The 18,276-nt window shown below is 40.6% G+C and overlaps 1 protein-coding gene across 3 annotated transcripts in view; it reads right to left on the bottom strand.

The window, feature by feature from the left end:
• The window catches only part of PRKCG (protein kinase C gamma), a 338,573-nt gene that overhangs the window by 111,328 nt on the left and 208,969 nt on the right, over positions 1 to 18,276 (bottom strand). For all 3 annotated transcript variants that reach the window (XM_018569099.1, XM_018569100.1, XM_018569101.1), the window contains exons 4-5: positions 11,748 to 11,859; positions 5,798 to 5,929 (exon numbers count right to left, since the gene is read on the bottom strand). In XM_018569099.1, coding sequence (XP_018424601.1) covers positions 5,798 to 5,929; positions 11,748 to 11,859 — 244 coding nt within the window. The remainder of the gene's footprint in view (positions 1 to 5,797; positions 5,930 to 11,747; positions 11,860 to 18,276) is intronic.

The following is an 18,276-nucleotide window of genomic DNA, read 5'->3' as shown; positions in this document are numbered from 1 at the left end:
TGATACCTACAGTGAAATCATATATGGACTGGTATTTATTAGGAAGGAAAAACAAGTATACCGCGAGCTGTAGCTGTAGCTCCGATCCGCAAGCGCTGACTGGCGGATCGGACGGGGGAGGGGGCGGGTACAGCTGGCTCTGCCTCTAGATAGGCAGAGCCAGCTGTCAGTCACGCTTTTAAATCAGAAAACTTCCCAAGAAAGTTTGACCAGAGGTATCTAGTAATTTACACTCTCTGTTTCTCTCTTTTTCTTCCTTTAATTCTCTGGATTTCAGATCTGAAATTCGGTTTGGTTTGTTTTTCCGGTTATCCACAACAGGAAGTCACATGACCATGCCTATAATGCAACCCCCAACAGAAAAAAAAAAATCTGCATCCAAATGTCTGAATTTAAATGAAATTTGTATGATTATCCATTCGGAACTAAACAAAATTTACATGTCTACTAGTTGGCACAATTCCAAGCCGAGATCAAGTAACTGTCATGTGCGCACACAGGAGTTAAGTCATTCAGGCCCCCCTTATCACACTGCCAAAGACTTTAAACCCAGAAGAAGACTGGTAAAAATATGTGAGTGCTAGTGGGAGTGGAGAACATGGACATCGCTGGAGGGGATTGCCTTGGCAGGTAAGACTGCCATCAGGGCCGGATTTCACACAAGGTCAACCGAGGCCCGGCCTCGGGGCAGCAGGGGTGTGGAATTCCCATCTCCCGACGCCTGGAACATGCAGTTCCGGGCACCGGGCGGGTAGTTGTTTTCTGCATTTAGCCATGCTCTGGGCAAGCAAGGCTAAATGTACAGCAGGGAAGTCACCGCTTATTTTGTACAAGTGATCTTGGCAATGTTGCAGAGAACACTTGTATTCAGCCTGCATACAGGGGGGTGCATTGAGGAACCTAGCCTTCAGGCAGCAGAGAGAGTAAATCCGGCCCTGACTGCCATAATGAGCTAATATGCTGTGCATACTAGCACGTTATTGAAAAAAAAGTTCTGAAGAGCCTTTTCTTTTTTTGGGGGGGAGGGAGGGAGAATTTCCTTTCACTTTAATTCAAATATTTGAACTACTCAGTAGCTTGTTATCTCTCATCAGTTTCCAATTCGTTTTTATTTAACAAAGTAGAGTACAACCTATGGCACTAATCACAATGAGAGGCTTATTGTGCGCCTTTTATGAAACTCGGCAGGCTAAATGCAGGTTTTAATGGCAAGGTGGGCTATTGTTTTTCTTTAACCCCTTCGTGACGGGAGACGTACACTGTACGTTCCGCCACAAAGGGACCAAATGACTCGTCACGTACACTGTACGTGACGAGTTATTTGCTGCATTAGAGGGCTGGTAACCGCTGATTCTCAGTATAGAGGCATTCATTAATGAAAGGGTTAACCTTTTTCAGACACCTGATACCTTAATATCGGGTGTCTGAGAGTCCAAGCAGAGCGGGCAAACATGCCGGCAAAAGCCGGCATTCTGATAGCTCGTATAGATCTAGAGATATCTCTCTCGGATCGTATACTGGCTTTTTTTTTTCACTTTCAGGAATAGATACATAATGTATCTATTCCTGAAAGAAGAATGTTTCAGTTTTCTGATTGTTGTTGCAACGTTCAGAAAACATTTAGTGACAGCTGAATCCTGAACTGCTGCAGGATCAGTGTCACTAACTTATTATTGGCTGTTCTGAAGTTTGAAACAGCCTAATAATAACCAAAAAAATAACCAAAAAAATATTAATTTATCAAGCAGTAATAGTGAGATGAATTCACAATGACTGCTTGATATAATTAAATAAATAAAATAAACATTTTAAAAGTTTATAAAAAATAGTGAAAAGTGTAAAGAAAAAAAAATAAAGCACAAATAAATGAATGTATTTATTGAATTTTTTTTTTTTAGCTGTGCTGGTTTTGTAAAAAATACTACAAATCAAAACTGTTTTTTTAACGTTTTTTCCTCTTTTTTTTATATTTTATTTGTCCTACGTGAAGCGTTAGACACACATATGTGATATAAATATGTAGCCCTATCTGTCCTCCAAAAAAAAAAATATATGATATGTGTGGGTGCACTTTGTAAGAAAGTATATTACTAACGTGGAAGAATCACACAGCAAAAATTTCAAAAGTGTGTCAGTCATTTACGAACAGAAACTAAAAACAAGCTCAGTCATGAAGGGGTTAATAATGCTGATTAGCAAAATGAGATTTAACTCATCCATGGGACGGAATTCACACAAATGTTCTAAAATACACTAAAATCCTTGGAAATAGAAAAATACAGGTGCGCTTTAATGACTTCCTATGAAATAGAAGGTACTGGTCAGGTTTACAAAAACTGATCATGATAAATACAACATGTCATTTAAAAGCGTTTGCCAAGAGCGATTGCCATGCTTACAAAATCAGCCTGTCAATCTATGTGTTTTAAGATGAGTCCAACATGTCATATCGTTAATTGTAAAGACATGGCCTGTATTTCACAACTAGAAGGATGGCTGCAGGGCAGCTTATAGGATTTAATCATTTAATCCATTATGCCGTCTCCAATGGTGATCAATTATATGTGGTGACCCAAATGTTGTGTTTGTTTTCTGACAAACAGCATCATTTATTATTTTTCTAGTTTTGTTTTCATTTTAAAAATAAATGAGGCTCCCATTTAATCCACTTGCATCCCCTTTGTGCTGAACATTATGGATGGCCTTTGGGTTCAGGTTGAGCATGGTTTCACAGTGAATCCAACCCATTTTCAGCAACGGCAGTCTAAGGGCTCAGTCACACCGGAGGCAGTGCATTCCAGCCCAATTCTGGCCAGAACGCACTGCCTCGCATTGCGGCCGGCTCGCTTTTTGTATGCCGGCCGCAAAAGGGGGGTGGTGGCCCCCGTCAGGGGGTGTGGTGCTTCATTGAAGTGAATGGCATTGTAGCCATGCCCTCCGGCCGCACAGGATCGCAAGGCACATTATGCCTGCGGTCCGGTGCGTTCAGAATGCTGCAAGCACTATTTTGATCGCACCGGACCGCAGGCATAATGTGCCTTGTGCGGCCGATCGCATAATGTGCGGCCAATCGCATTTCGGCAGGAGGGCGTGGATACGGTGCCCCCTCCTGCCACACAAAAAATCGAGACGGTCGCAATGCGAGGCAGTGCATTCTGGACAGAATCGGGCCGGAATGCACTGAATCTGGTGTGAACGAGGCCTTATGCAAATGTTTGCAGCTATAACAACCGACTACCAATAATGCACCAAATCTAGATCAGGTGGCTTAGAATTGCCAACAGTGGGAGCTTTGTTATGTGCCAACCCATCAAAATACAGTATAAAGGAAAGAATCCCAGCAGCCGAACGGACAATGTGCTTAGCTGGGACAGAAAAAATAATGAGTTGTGTTGATACACGCATTAGGACAGTTTACTCTAGGACTTATAGACAATCCCTTGCAAATTAGCTTTGAAAATGGGCAGAGCTGATTTTCAAGATTGCACCCCCACCCACCAACACAACCACCACTACCATAGACTTCAATAGGGTTTGGATTTAGATTCTCAATTTTCAGACTTTACCAGTGAACTGAACTCATTTGCTCATTCCTACTAAACATGAGATAACCTTTTTTTTTTCTGGGGTAAAAATTCTGTCACCCAGCAAGAAAATGCTAAACAGGACCAGTGAGAGATTATGAGACATACTTGCTATAAAATAGTTCAACTTGATTCCTAATTTCTTCCTTTTGCTGTTCTAAAGGTGCCCAAACACTTTACGATTATAGTACGATAATCGCGGGAAATCCCGCGATCTTACGATAATCACAAAGTGTATGGAAGGCATGCGACCGTTTCTACTGTACGATCGCACGTCTTCTGTCGAACAAGCAGGCTGGGTTAGTGGCGTGCTTGTTCGACAACTGCCGAACGGTGCCGGTGTGCATTGCAGTCATCGCAAGCCCGCCCCTCAGCGGGGCGGGCTTGCGATGATTGCAAGTACGATCTGCCTGTCCAAGATAGGCAGATCGTACGTTTTTTTAATCCCTGTACAACCATCGCAAGACCTTAGTCTTGCGATGGTTGTACAGGGATTAAAAAAACGTACGATCTGCCTATCTTGGACAGGCAGATCGCCCTCTCGATCATCGCAAGCCCGCCCCTCAGCGGGGCGGGCTTGCGATGATTGCAAGTACGATCTGCCTGTCCAAGATAGGCAGATCGTACGTTTTTTTAATCCCTGTACAACCATCGCAAGACTAAGGTCTTGGGATGGTTGTAGAGTGTATGGCCACCTTTAGGTATTACTTTGATGGAAAAAACCTGCCCCTGACCACTTCTTAATTATCTTTTTTGGAGTAAAAATCTGCTTAATCTTTAGTTCGTAATTTGTCTCAGACATTTGCAATAAATTATTAATGACAGGCAGACTGATTTGCATCTCATTGTGTTGCTAATTTATTTGATAAATGCCCTCTCAGTGTTTTACCAGGTTCTTAATAAACTCTATGATGCATGAGTTTATATCTCTTAGTTCGCCAAGCTTTATAAAACAATATCCTTGTGAGGTTCTTAATGCTATTTCAAACATTCTACAGGTGCTTATGCTGCAAAGACTTTACAGAACATGAAACGTTTTCATAGGAGGTATTGTACTACTAATACCAAAAGGTATATAAAAGCAGTGAAAGAACACCCAAAAATGTTCGTGTACACAGTCCTCATTCCCTAAAAGAAAAAAAATTTGGAGGTGGACTCCTGGAAAAATCTTGAATCTTGAGGGTATAAATGTGGTGGCTGTTACCTAAACAAGCAATTTGCAAGGTTCATATTATTCTGGTGAGCTGGTCTTGAAAGGTCAGTATATTTGGGATACGAGTGCTGTTATTTCCATTAAACAGACTGTAGTTCTTGATGGCTGCAACTGACATAAGGGGTCAGGGAAGGGCCCTTTGCAAGCAAAGGTCATCAGAATCTTAGGTTAGTACAAGGGAGGAGGACACTTAATTTGAAAAGAGCTGCAACCTCTGCATACCCTTCCAGATTAGACCCTTCATGTGAAACACTGTGTTCCTTAACATCTATCTTTTTTGTTTACCAAGGTTAACTGACCAAGCCACGGATGATTTTTAATCAGTTTTATCAGTGGTTCAAGCTGTAGTGCCTGATTCCCATTAGAGCATGCACCATATATACCTTTTTACTGCCCTTTTATGTACTTAGTTGTCAAAAAAGAACAAGCTGTTAGCAGCCACAAGTACATTCATGTCCATATTTTTGTAAAAGGAATAGTGTACACCAACACACAATGCATCTACTGCAAAAAACACCTATAAATGTCATATGAGATTATGCTTAAGAATATGGGAGACCTAAAAACAAGTTCCCAACTACTGATTACTATAGCCTTGGTAATAGCCAGCTAATTCAAGTTTGTGTAACTAAACTCCACTTCAGTGTGCAACTTTTTCACTCCTTTGATGATGTAAAGAGAATCAGACAGTTACACTAACCTCTGCTAATTAACAAACACCTGGAAGTCTAAAAGATAATAACAAGATCAATGTGGCATATACCACGGAATATTTTAACTGACAGATCTGAACTCCATAGGGTGTCACATACAATTTAGAAGCATCATTACCAGCCTTCAACACGGTCTTCTAAACCATGCTTTGTTAGAAAAGCGTGTCTTCTACGGTTCACTGTGATGCAGGGAAAGCAAAGGAACTAGTACAAAGATAACTATTGTAACAGAATATTTCATTATTACAAGAGACAGGACTTGAAAAAAAAAGTGTTTTGTCACATACCTGTTACCTGAAACTCTTCATCATTAATTGCCTCAATCTTTATTTGCATCCGACCTCTGCGCTCAGTATGGTCCACCCCACATAAACTTGGCACGCTCTGGACACAGCGTTTGTGTACATTCATTTCACAGCCTGTAATAAAGCATTAATAACTACATTGCATAAAAGGTATTTCACAAAAAAATAAAGTATAACTGGGTTACGTAAACTCAGACCGATTTCAATGACAAATTCTAAGCTCTATGTAGTTAATCAGTTTATTGTTTTTTTCTTAATTTATTTATAGATTATTTTTACTAAGTCCATCAAGCTGGGTTTTAAATTATAACAAAGCTACCAGCAACACGATATATTAAAACCAGGGTGAGCCCAGCAGTTATATTGACCTTTAGAAATGGCAACACCCGCACCTCAATGTTGTTTGCAGAATAAAGTGAATATCATGGCAAAAAATAAAAAAATAAATAAGCAGGGTATACCTGCAATACACACACACACATTTACTCATGTTTTATCCCTTTAAAGAGCTTTCAATAACAGAAAAATCAGAATGCAGTCAGCTCTCAATTTTCTATTGTGGGCTGAGTGGTGTCAGCCCTGCCTATTCCAACCTCTACTACTAAACTCCTGAACCACGCCAACTGTCTTCACTTCTAAGCATGGGCACTAGTTGACTTGTAGTCCCAAGACAAGGACTGGGAGGGATAACAAACTCTGCGATAACACAGGAAATGTGCAGAGGACACAGGGCAGCTCTGAAAGTCTGACAGTTTTTGCTCTTGTAAAACAGATACATACATCATTAAACACATTTTGTTATATCAGGCCAACATGGGATAAATAAGAGATGCTCATTGTTAGGGCTTGTACTTTAAAGTGTATTTGTGCATAAGTAATGGAACTAACAGTGACCGGTATAAGATACACTAGATGGTGGCACTATAGATCAAACCTAGGATTATAGCTTCCAATTTCTGGAAATAAAGACATTGTGGTTGACAGGAAATAGTTTGGATACTCTGCATTGGGACTTGAATCATCTGGAGAAGGAAGTACTTACACTGCTGTTGTAGACCTTCAAAAAAAGTGCTGGTTGCATGATTCCCAAGCTTCAATACTTTCTAGGTCACTAACCCAAAACAGGAACACAGAGAATTCAGAATAAGGTCAGACATCCTCGTTGGTGTACATACATTTAATTCCTCTCTTTTTGTGGGACAAAAGTTTACTACCTTGTTGTTCCCCACTATTTTTATTGTTATTATTCTGCCTTGATTTCGGTCGTCCGTTGTTAGTTATACTTACATGTTCCAGAACAGTGACAAAGTATTGAAGCAAGAGGGTCAGTATGACAGCCAGGTAACTAACTTTCCTAGAAGGGAAGATCAGCCATGGCAGCCTCTATGTTCTTCTTATGACATAAAGATGTTTTCTACTTCCACTAAAAATGTGAGCGACCCAGTTTGCCAGTTAGTGGTGAGCAGTACAAGAGGCCTGTCGTCTCCAACTACCCCTTTAGTTCTATAAAGGCATGGAAGCATTTGTGAAAATTTTGCCCTGATTCCAAATGGCTGATAACATAAAAAAAATTAACTTAAAATGAGGTTAAATCAGTGTTACCCTTGGCAGCCATGGATGTTCTTATAATAATGGCAGACTGCTACTAATCAACAGCTATTTTTTGGGGATGTGAAACTTTGGATGTGAATGGTTATACTGAAAAACTAAAATTTAGAGCCTGTGTCGACAGGCTTTGTTCACATCAAGTGTGTTTTGCAAGAGGATGCAAACCGGGTTGGAAGCAGATCAGAAGGTGGTAAACTGCAGATCAGAAATCATTGGCAGGTGCATTTGAATGATCTGAGAAGCCTCTCAAACAGATGTCAAACAGATGTCACCAACAGCTCAATCACCAACTACAAAGGCCTTAAATGTGATAGTGAATCTTTGTATTTATACAGGCTTAGTACATCATTTCACCTCATATACCCATTTCCTTTGCTAAGGAGAACATAAAAAGGAACCAGCATTTAAACAAGCATGAAAAAAGGGTAACAGTAAAATTGTTCCACATCAAGCAACAAATGATCACTTGCACTTAGTGTGTAAATAATCGCCAAGCAACATATGTGTATTTAACTACACTGACTTTTTTCCCAAGATGCGCCCAGGCCCTGGTGGTGATACAAAGTAAATTTTATTTTTAACTTTCTGAATGTTGATTCAGGGGTCCTACTTCAAAATTGTGATGACACATTTTTACATTTGACCACCTAAGTCTTACTGTTGCATCTATTTCCCACAAAAACAAAAAGATATAAAAATATCACAATAGATCTGATCAAAGCAGCAAAGAATGTAATGGTCCTTTATTGTAAAATGTTTTCCACAGCCCTGATGCTAGACTGGATTAGGCATATTAACCCAGTTGTGAAAAACATTTATTTTAATATTAAAGTAATGCCATAAACAAGAAAGACAGTTTTGAGGACCCGTAAACAAATGTACAGTAATAGATGAAATTACCTAAGGCAAAATTCTCTTGAAGAGACCCTGGGGTTGATTTACTAACCTTATAAACACACCACAAACATGTATACACCTCTGTAGTGTGTTCCCTCCCAGCATGATCTATGGGTGGAATCTAAACACCTTTGTAGTGTGTACACACCCAGCAGGTGTGTTCTGGAAAGCCAAGCATGATTTGCAAGGTGATGTTGTGTAAATTAGCTCTATGTTGTGTTGCTTGCGTTGATGAATGCAGGAATGTAAATGCATGAGCTAACCATTTTTGTCTTAACTGTGAAGCAGCATTATATATGCATCATGCGCATGATTTTTCCATATATGGCATTAGTGGAAATATGCTTTTAGAGACTTTTTGGTTGATAAATACGTTTTGCTGTGTGAAAATCACAGGCACCTGGTGCGTGCGTGTGTTTAGGTTAGTAAATCACCCCGCCTGTCTCCAGACTATTCATGTCAACAATAATCCTATAATATTATATGTGCATTTAATGCATTTTTTGCATGTTATTTACCTGTAAAATCCCCATTCTATAGTATTCCCCCTCGTTTCCTGGCTGCTACATATATGGTTATGTAGGAAGCTGAAAGAAGGGATGAAGGAGCCAGGCCAGCAGACAGTAATAAAACATTCTCAGAAGAGGAGAGGGTTATGACATGCAAGAAGGGAGAGGGCTGTACCAGAGAATTGACTCTCCTGGAGTAGATAAATGTTTTAGGCTTTATGCACACAGGCTCCCTGCGTTAAACACAAAATAAGTTATCTGGAACTATAAACAACTGTTATGCTTCCAAGATCCTTCCTGCGTGCAAGCTGCATAAAACCAGGCTAAATCGTCCCTGGACACAAAAAATTCTTATTTGTGTAATCTGAGAATCTGCTATACTGAATACACCTAGACGCTGCTAAACACCTGGGTGTGCATTCAGCATTACATGCTTCTAGGTGTATTTAGAAATTAGCTCCAAATGCACCTGGGCTCATGCATTTTCATTGCCATGTAGATGAGGCCTCAGAGAGTTCAAAGGCACATTGCAGGTGCATAACAAATATATGAAAAAAACAAACTCTGCAAGTAAAGATTTAAAATATTTGATTTTGTGTGATTTTATCTGTACTCTAAAGGTGCCCATACACCTTACGATTATCGGGCGATTTTCGTATGCGATCGACTTTTTGGCCGATAATCGTATGTGTGCATTGCAGTGTCCGACCGACAGTACTGTACAATCGTACGACTTTTGACGGTCAAGCATGTTTGAAAACTTTGCTAGATCGTACGATTTTCTTAAGGTTGCTGGCGTTTCCGTCCATCAAAAGTCGTACGATCTACACTGCACTTGCGCTAACGAAAATACAGCAAATCAATGACCGCATTTCTTCCAGGTGCTTTTCGTTAATTACAGCTAAATTAATCTTGCGATCATCGGGGTAGGAGGGGGTTGCCGTACGAAAATCGTACGACTATTCGATCATCGGAAGAAAAGTTTTTGTCCGATAATCGTAAGGTGTATGGGCACCTTTAGGCTCCATTCACACCTATATTTTAGGTGCGATTAAGGATTCCCGTGTCAGGTGTGATGGTAAGGAAGTTTGAGCTAATTAATATTAAGTATGCAATTCTCTTCTTCCCCAGCTTAGAACAAATGCAGCCTTTCATTCAGCTGAAGTGATCTTGGGTTGCCTTCAGTTGTGCTCTCGCAAAAGGAATTGGAGCTACGTAGTGTGCTGCCCTGGAAAACAGTGGGAGGACCTGTGCTTGCCCAAACACACCAGTGTTTTCCGAGTCCTTCCTCCATCCCTGACCTACAGAGCAGACTACCGACTATAGCTTTCTCCCACACGGCCAGACGCCACATGTGCCGCTCTCACGGGAACTCTAAGGGACAAGACTGCTCTCTGGTTCAATCACCGTCCTGACAGCTGCAGAGACAGGTGTTTGTTCAGCCATAGCACCAGTGAGTCATACTTAGTATTCCGCTCACAAACTGCCCCCACTCCGGTCCATATGAGAGTGACACGAACGCGGTCACAGCACCCAGCACTGCCTCAGTACCGCCTCGCCTTCCCCTCCGGCTAACAGCTCTTCAATCTCCAACAGCAGCCGATCATTCTCACAACTCCTTCAGCCTTTGACCCTGGACCACTCGATCTTCTTGCGAGGCCGCCCCTCTCCTGGTCCCCACATCCAAACGTAAGTGTAAACTCCCCTTTTTTACACAATTTCCTAGTACACCTTGACAATATCAATGTCTAATCATCCACCCTACTAGTTTTGCGCCCTGTTGTGAGTTTTTTTTAGGTCAACACACAGGACATGGTAACGACCCAGGTGACCTCGGAGAAACACGTAGTCATAAAACAGAGTTACAATAGCAACCCAATTTCATAACTTGGAATTGGACAGTGACAATTGTTTCATTATGACAAAAACATACGTACCAAGAAGGGACCAGATATGATGGTCAAAGCCTTAACAAGCCGTATTTACCCTCCTGGTCTGATCATAATTCATATATCCACCAAGTTTGGTATCAATCTTAAGCTACTTTCATGACGCATTATAATTTAGGGGTTGTTGGACAGTATTGCGTATCAATAGTCCACTATAATCTTAGATGTGGAATTTAGCAGTTGGGAGGAGCAGAGAAGGACATCGTAACAGTTATTCTGCTTATTAATTAGCAAAAACTATGTTTTTATTTTTGAGAAGAGTTGGAAAGGGTTTTTGCTGTCCATGTATAATTAGGGAAGTTTCCCTTCACTTCCTCTCCCAAATGTGCAACAGGATGTTAGTGGAAATCAGCCAAAATGAGGAGATTTCCCCTCTAAGATACTGTCCCATAAACAGGTGTCTGCATTGTAAGATGTCCTCTTATCTCTTATTCTGGGGACAACTCTAAAATTTTGGATTTCCCCTAATTTTCTTTCTCTGTGACAATGCTCATCAGTACAAAACAAGGGTTAAATCTCCCCAGTTGGGACACAGATAGCAAGAAAACAGAGGGACTAACTCACCTCCACTCTATCCACAACTATACAAAACAAAACAAAAATAATTAAAGTTTTGCCTAGAGATGAACCTTAAGAAGTATACTTATAAAGCAGTGAGCATTACTTTTACCATACATTCTGTGGTGGAAAATTAGACACTGCCATTTAAAAACACATGCACCTGGAAGATTCAGTAGCAGAGAATGTTTGCTGAATGTCAAATGATCTGCTTTAAAAATATACCCTTAGGTGTTTTAAAATTTGTCTGTAAATATTATTCACATTGAATGTATATGAGCCACATTTTATCATTTGGGTTTTCATTCTTGTAAAAGAGAACAGAGGTGCTGTGAATGTTCAAAGCCAGTTACAGCTACATAAGCATACGCATCAAAGATCTCAGGTGTTCCATGCTGCTGAGTTACTTACAAGCACATTTCATTCCCTGGTGAACCATCCCATAAAGAAGAGAACCACAATGATCGCAGAAGGTGGGGCTGCTGTAGCTGTGAACTTTGAACTTGTGTCGGCTACGTGGATCCTGCAAGAAAAACAAGTGAACATTATATTAGCATTACCTTGCATATACCCAGCATAGCAAAGTCAGACAGGTGTCATGGCCGGTCCACCCAAAACTGCAGTATTAGTTTTAGATGGATGATGATGATGGGTTGTATCTCCAGCATGAGATATATGTTTATAAGTCTAGAGCAGGGGTTGGCATACCTGTAACTGTCAGTCTTGCAATGCCTCATGAGACTGGTAGTTCCAAAACAGCTGGAGGGCCAGAGTTGCACACCCCTGTTCTAGAGGCTAAATGTATACCCAAATTCCCATCTGTTGTGGTCTCACTTAGATATGGTGCCATCATCACATTTTTTTATTTTATGCAACAGAGAATGCACAGTAGTTCAGTTTAGAAAAAAAGAGGGTGGGATGTAAGAGCTGTGCACCTCAAGGGCGAGTCCCTGGAAATTATAAGAGGTAATTTGGTGTTTCAAACCACCCATATACCAGTCTGGGTGGGATCTACAGAAAAAAAAGAGTCAGTATAAAAGTACCAGCAAATTGTAAGTGTTTGTAAAGCCAAAAGCACCCTTGCAAAATTTGTCTTGCTGTGTCCCTATTGTAGAAATTCCCCTTCCTTATTTCTCCTGGTCTCCTGGACCATCATCACTGAATCAGAAATTTGTGGGAAATCCAAAATCTTCAGTTGTCATCCGAAGAGGCGAGTGCAAGTCTTCTAATATGGACACCTGTTTAAGTGACAATTGTCTAAAAGGGGAATTCTGCTCACTTAAGGTGGCCATATACTGTGCGAATTTAGAAAATTTGCTGTCGGCACCATTTCAGCTTGCATCCCTTGATGAGCTGATCGGAGGAGCCAGTTGGAAAACCTTTGCACGACTAGAGCCGGCAGCCTACTCTTTAGGCAGTTCAGGTATTCTGACAGTGGCCGGCGGCTGCTTCAAGAATATAAAAGAAACAACGGGGATTCCTCGATCGACACGCTCGTAGTGTTGATGGAAGAATCTGCTCTATTTTTTTAATTCAGCCTGCGGGTTGAATGAGAAAAATAGAGCAGTGTATGGCCTGCATTAGTGTAGAATTTCTCTTACTTCATGTTGTGTTCAAGCAGTATAAGGAGATCTTCCCAACGAAAGACAGAAAAAAAAAGTCTGTGCTATACAAAAACAAAAACTAGAGACTTAATACAGCTCCTAAGTGGAAAGGGTATGATTATAACCATGGTGTTTTGTAGAGAGGGGAGGGTCCTTAGGCTCAACCTACTGACCTCAAAATGTGTGACTTCTTTTGTTTCAAATGGTTTGTCCAAGATTAGAAAAGAGGTAGAAATAGTTAGATATCTACTTTAACTGCACATCTACTTTACCAGGCCATTAGTGAATAAATCATTTAATTACAAAAGAATATATTTTGCTGAAGCCACCCAAAGCATGACACCACATTAAGCCAATTGTTTTAGCTGCCCGCACATTCAATTTCCCTTTTGTTCCTATTGTATAAGGTGACCATAAGGTGTTCATAACCGGTGGCTTAGTTGTTCGCACTTCTGCTTTGCATCACTGGGGGTCCTTGGTTCGAATCACAGCCAGAACACTATATGCATGGCGTTTGCATGTTCTCCCTGTGGCTTTTCTCCCACACTCTAAAGACATGCTGGTAGTATAATTGGCTGTTGTCTAAATTGGTCATAGTGTGTGTGCATGTATGTATGCATGTATGTATGCATGCGAAATAGGGATCTTGATCCCCATTCACACAGGGGAGATCTGGCATTCCTGCAGCAGAAATCCCAGGTGTCCTGTTCAGATGTAGCTGTTGTTAAAGTAAATGACAGGGTGACAGCGGCCACATCTGTAAGCGGCAGTCCTCATATAATAGTACATGGTATGAATACATGCGAACTGCCGCTTAGATGTACTATCTGATGTACTATTGTACTATTAGATGTACTAGTGAATGCAAAAATCTATATTAAAATAGATTTCTGCTAGGTTTATATATTTGAAGTAGACTGTTTGGATCAGTTTTGGTAACATACATGAGCTATTAAAACGTAATCTTTGGTTTGTGTTTGTATGTTAGCTACACTTCTTAATGTCAACTTAACAGCATTTTTGTCAGTGAGTTTTCTATGCACAATTTACCACTGATGAGTGATTCTTTTGACAGCTGATTCCCTTTTTTAACAGTTATCACCTGTGTGCATGTGAACCTGTTCCACATCTGAAACTCTTTCACAAAAGTTTCTATTTAATTCAGCATTGTGATTCCCCCATTCGATTTCATTCAAGGTTTCACACTGAAGATTTCACTGATGCTTTGCTGAAAACACAGAGCCCAAGAAGTAGGCATTCATTTAGGCAGAACTTTAGTTAAAAGTAGAATAGTTTCTTGACATACTATGTCTCTTCTGCAATAAAAAATTAATAACTTCTTTTTCGCAAACTCTTTACAGTGTACACTAATTTGCGCATCTGGATACACTGCCGTGTGGTGGGATTAATCAACTTGAAGGAGAACTATGAGGTGAGTGCTTTTCACTCACCTCATAGTTCTAGCCGACCTGTGACAATGAGACTATCACAGGTCGGCTCAGTAGATTGGGAAGTGAGCGAACACATACTGGCGTTCGCTCAGTTCTCGATCCTGTCAAAGCTATCTGCCGTGACAGGGGAGTGGCTGGATTCCCCCCTCTCCGCTCCGATCCTCCAGCGCTGACTAGCGGAATAGACAGGGGAGGCGGCGGGCACAGCTGGCTCTGCCTCTAGATAGGCTGAGCCAGCTGTCAGTCACGCAGCTGGGTGGATCCAGACATAATTGTCGGGATCCGCTTCAGCTGCGGTGTCTCAGTATACCGCGAGATGTAGCTCGTGGTATACTGCGGCTTCTGAATATACAGCGGGCTGTAGCTCGCGGTATACTGAGCTTAGGGTGACAGGAGGACGCTAGTTTGTGTCCTCCCGTTACACTAAGGAAAACTATGGGGAAAAGCCCTAACCCCATAGTTCTCCTTTAAGTGCAAATGCGGGAGAGTTATGTCATCCTGGTCTGGTCAGTCAAGATGGTCAAAGATCCCAAACCTATAAGAAGCCTGCAAGATGATGTTGGTGCCGGTAAGGGAGCTCATGAATTGCTTAAGGGGATGTGAGTTTAGTTCTGCTTTAAAGCAAGTTGTGCATGCATTGCCATTTCTTTAACTAAACTCTGGAAGCTGTGCCCAAAGAAGGCATGCAGAGGGCAAGTGACTAGTTTCCAGCATTGCCTGTGTACTCCCAGCAGCTGATCTCTTTCCATTACTTACTATGCTTTTGTGCACTGCATTTCTATTATGTCAAAGTCTCCAGCCAACAAGAAGAGTGGGCAGCACAGTAGTGACATCACCAAATCACACTTTACATTTCCTGAGATTTCCTGAGAAAACAGTGCCTTTGATCTCACACTGAAGATATACAGCTATGAGGCTGTGGGCACACGAGTACCTAGGCATACTCATATAATAGTTAGCGCATTGCTATTTTTCAGAAGCTATTCTAAATAAAAGGTACACTTTTAGGGTACTGTGTAGGTACAATTAGAATTACTAAATGGTCTCTATTACATAGCAAATCTTCAAGTAGTATTAAACTCTCAAACTTTTTCACTAGCTACTTCTGTACATTTTTGCCCAAGCACTTACAGTCATCATATTTCCAATTCTCAGATTGGCTTCCCAGAATTTTCTGCACAGTACGAGATCACAAGATATGTCAGAGCTGACTATCAGCTTGAAGAAGGGACACTATTGAGCAGGAAAGTGACTTGCCTTGCTGTGTGTTTGTGGAGGAACACACAGCTTACTAGCACACACAAGGGTGGCTCCATAGGACCCTGCAAGGGAAAGTAGCCACCCTAAAATAGGAAATCAGGGCAAGTGCTCAGGGGACCAGCTGATTTTGCCGGAATCCATAACTTTTAATCATCATAGAGCAGCGTTTACTGTAAGTCATTTAAAAAAGAACTATAGCCAAACCTTTATTTGGCTATAGTTCTCTTTTAGGTCACAGGAGTACATTTACTAATGTACTCCTGTGACCCAAAAACACATCAATAAGTTGACAAACATACTTTTAAAAATTATTTTAGATATGTTGTGTGAAGGGGAACATATAACAAACAAATAACGGAACTACACTTTAAGCTGGGACTCAAATAGGTTGTGTTCCTTATATTATGTCATTGTCTAAGCAATCATCAGGATTGCTAGATTTGAAGGGATCAGATCCTGCACCGAGATCAATGTGCATTGAGATGTTATAGCCGAGATCCACTGAACAAATCATTTCTGAAGATGCATATGTTTTCCACTAGCTCAGCTGATCTGTGTTGGTTTATAATCTACAGTGAGGTCAAGCAGTTTTCTATTTTTAATTTGCTATTAGCCTGATAGGGTGTTAGAAGAGGATGCAAATTGCTGAGCTAGCATGAAATGTAAACACTTCAGTGAGCTGTCCCCTATGGGTTTTAATTACAGTTTCCAAACAATTAAGTGGATTTGTTATTAGGAAAAGAAAAATTATACTGCTGTGCAGCAGGAAGGAAAAGCAGATTATGTCCCTAAACTATATTATAACACTTACATGCCAGTTTAGGCAACGGTGGAGTTACTGTGAGGTATATTCAATATAGTTACACATGTCCATATTTGTTGAGGAACCAATATAAAGCAATATATGGTCCTGAATGCAGAGAAAACTATGCATGTGCCCAGACCTACTTATGGGGCAGTACGTGTTCGGTGCCGCATTAATTTATATACATCGAGTGGAGCTCATATAAAAAAGAACATATGCAAAAAGTGGTATTTTTGATGCAGGCACTGTGCAGCAGATGAGCCATGTAGTACTTACCCTGACCCATAAATGTTTATGTAGCTTTAAATATACCACTCTGTAAAAGATACTTAAAATTTTTTATACCATATCTAAAGGGCGCCTGTCAGATTTTCTGGCTTTTTTATGGTTCCAACCTGCCACTGGCTGCAACCAGCTTACACATTCTTTCTCTATAACGTTACGCATACCCTCTTCAAATTTCACAGAATCTAGGTCAGTCAGACACAATTATGTTGTGGGAGGGAGGGCAATGTAGTCGTGATGGGTGACTTCAATTACCCGGACATCAATTGGGCTAATGGTACCTCAGGATCGACAAAGGCGGGCCGATTTCTGAACTTGTTGCGAGACAATTTCTTGGAACAGATGGTGGAGGTTCCAACTAGGAAAAATGCCATCCTAGATTTAATAATTACTAATAATGGGGAATTAATCGAGGATATTGTAATTGGGGAGACACTGGATAGTAGTGATCACAATGTGATTACTTTCAATATTAAATACAGGAAAGGAAAGAGGGCGGGACGGACAAGAACCCTTAATTTCAGAAGGGCAAACTTCGATAAGTTGCGCAAACTAGTGGGGGAAATAAAATGGGATAACTCATTTCACAACCTAAACTCAGACCAAATGTGGGACTGCTTCAGGAACACATTACATATTGCCATTTCAAAGTGTATACCATTGGGTAACAAAAACAAAAGATCAAAGACTAAACCGATATGGCTAAATAAAACTGTAAAACTACATGTTAAGGCAAAGAGAATGGCATTTATAAAATATAAGATGGAAGGGACGGCATTGGCGTTCCTTAAATACAAGGAATGTAACAAAAAATGCAAACTAGTAATCCGGGAAGCTAAAATAGAATGCGAAAAGCATATCGCCGCAGATAGTAAAAAAAAAACTAAAAAATTCTACCAATATATTAACAGTAAAAAGGAGAGCAAAAAAGGAAAGAAAGGAGCAGATAGGCCCAATAAAGGATGAAAACAAGAAGTTACTCACAAGTGTCCATCTGCAGTGATTTCAGCCAAGAGTGTAGATTTGTTCAAGAAACGTTTGGACAATTTCTTGAGGGACCGTAATATCCAGGGATACCAGTATCCCTAAGAATGAGATGATGCGTGGACCTATATGGGTTGGACTTGATGGACGTATGTCTTTATTCAACCCCAAATACTATGTAACTATGTAACTTGGATGTGTACATAAGAAGGCACTGATTGGATGGGCACAAATATTTATTACTATTTCATTTGACCTCTGCTGACTAAACAGAGGCAGGTCATTATTGCACACTGCATTCTTAAGGGATATTGTTTATACCAAACTGACAAGAGAATGTGACAGATGACAGAACAATCTCCCGAGTAGTGATGAATAAAATTAAAGGAGACTTCATTTCCCCAAGGTTTTGGAAGAAACCTGCAGATTTTGATAAAATGTTTGATGAATTGCATTGGATTCAATAGGGAAAGTGAAAGTAAGGTTATCTGGGTGGTTTATAGATGTGCAAGGAGCTTTAAATGTCTTTTGAGGGTTGCAGAAGCTCCTTC

Source organism: Nanorana parkeri, unplaced genomic scaffold (genome assembly GCF_000935625.1).
Source record: "Nanorana parkeri isolate BGI_ZX_2015 unplaced genomic scaffold, ASM93562v1 scaffold1287, whole genome shotgun sequence".
NCBI lineage: Eukaryota > Metazoa > Chordata > Amphibia > Anura > Dicroglossidae > Nanorana > Nanorana parkeri.
This window is presented reverse-complemented; position numbering and strand designations above follow the sequence as displayed.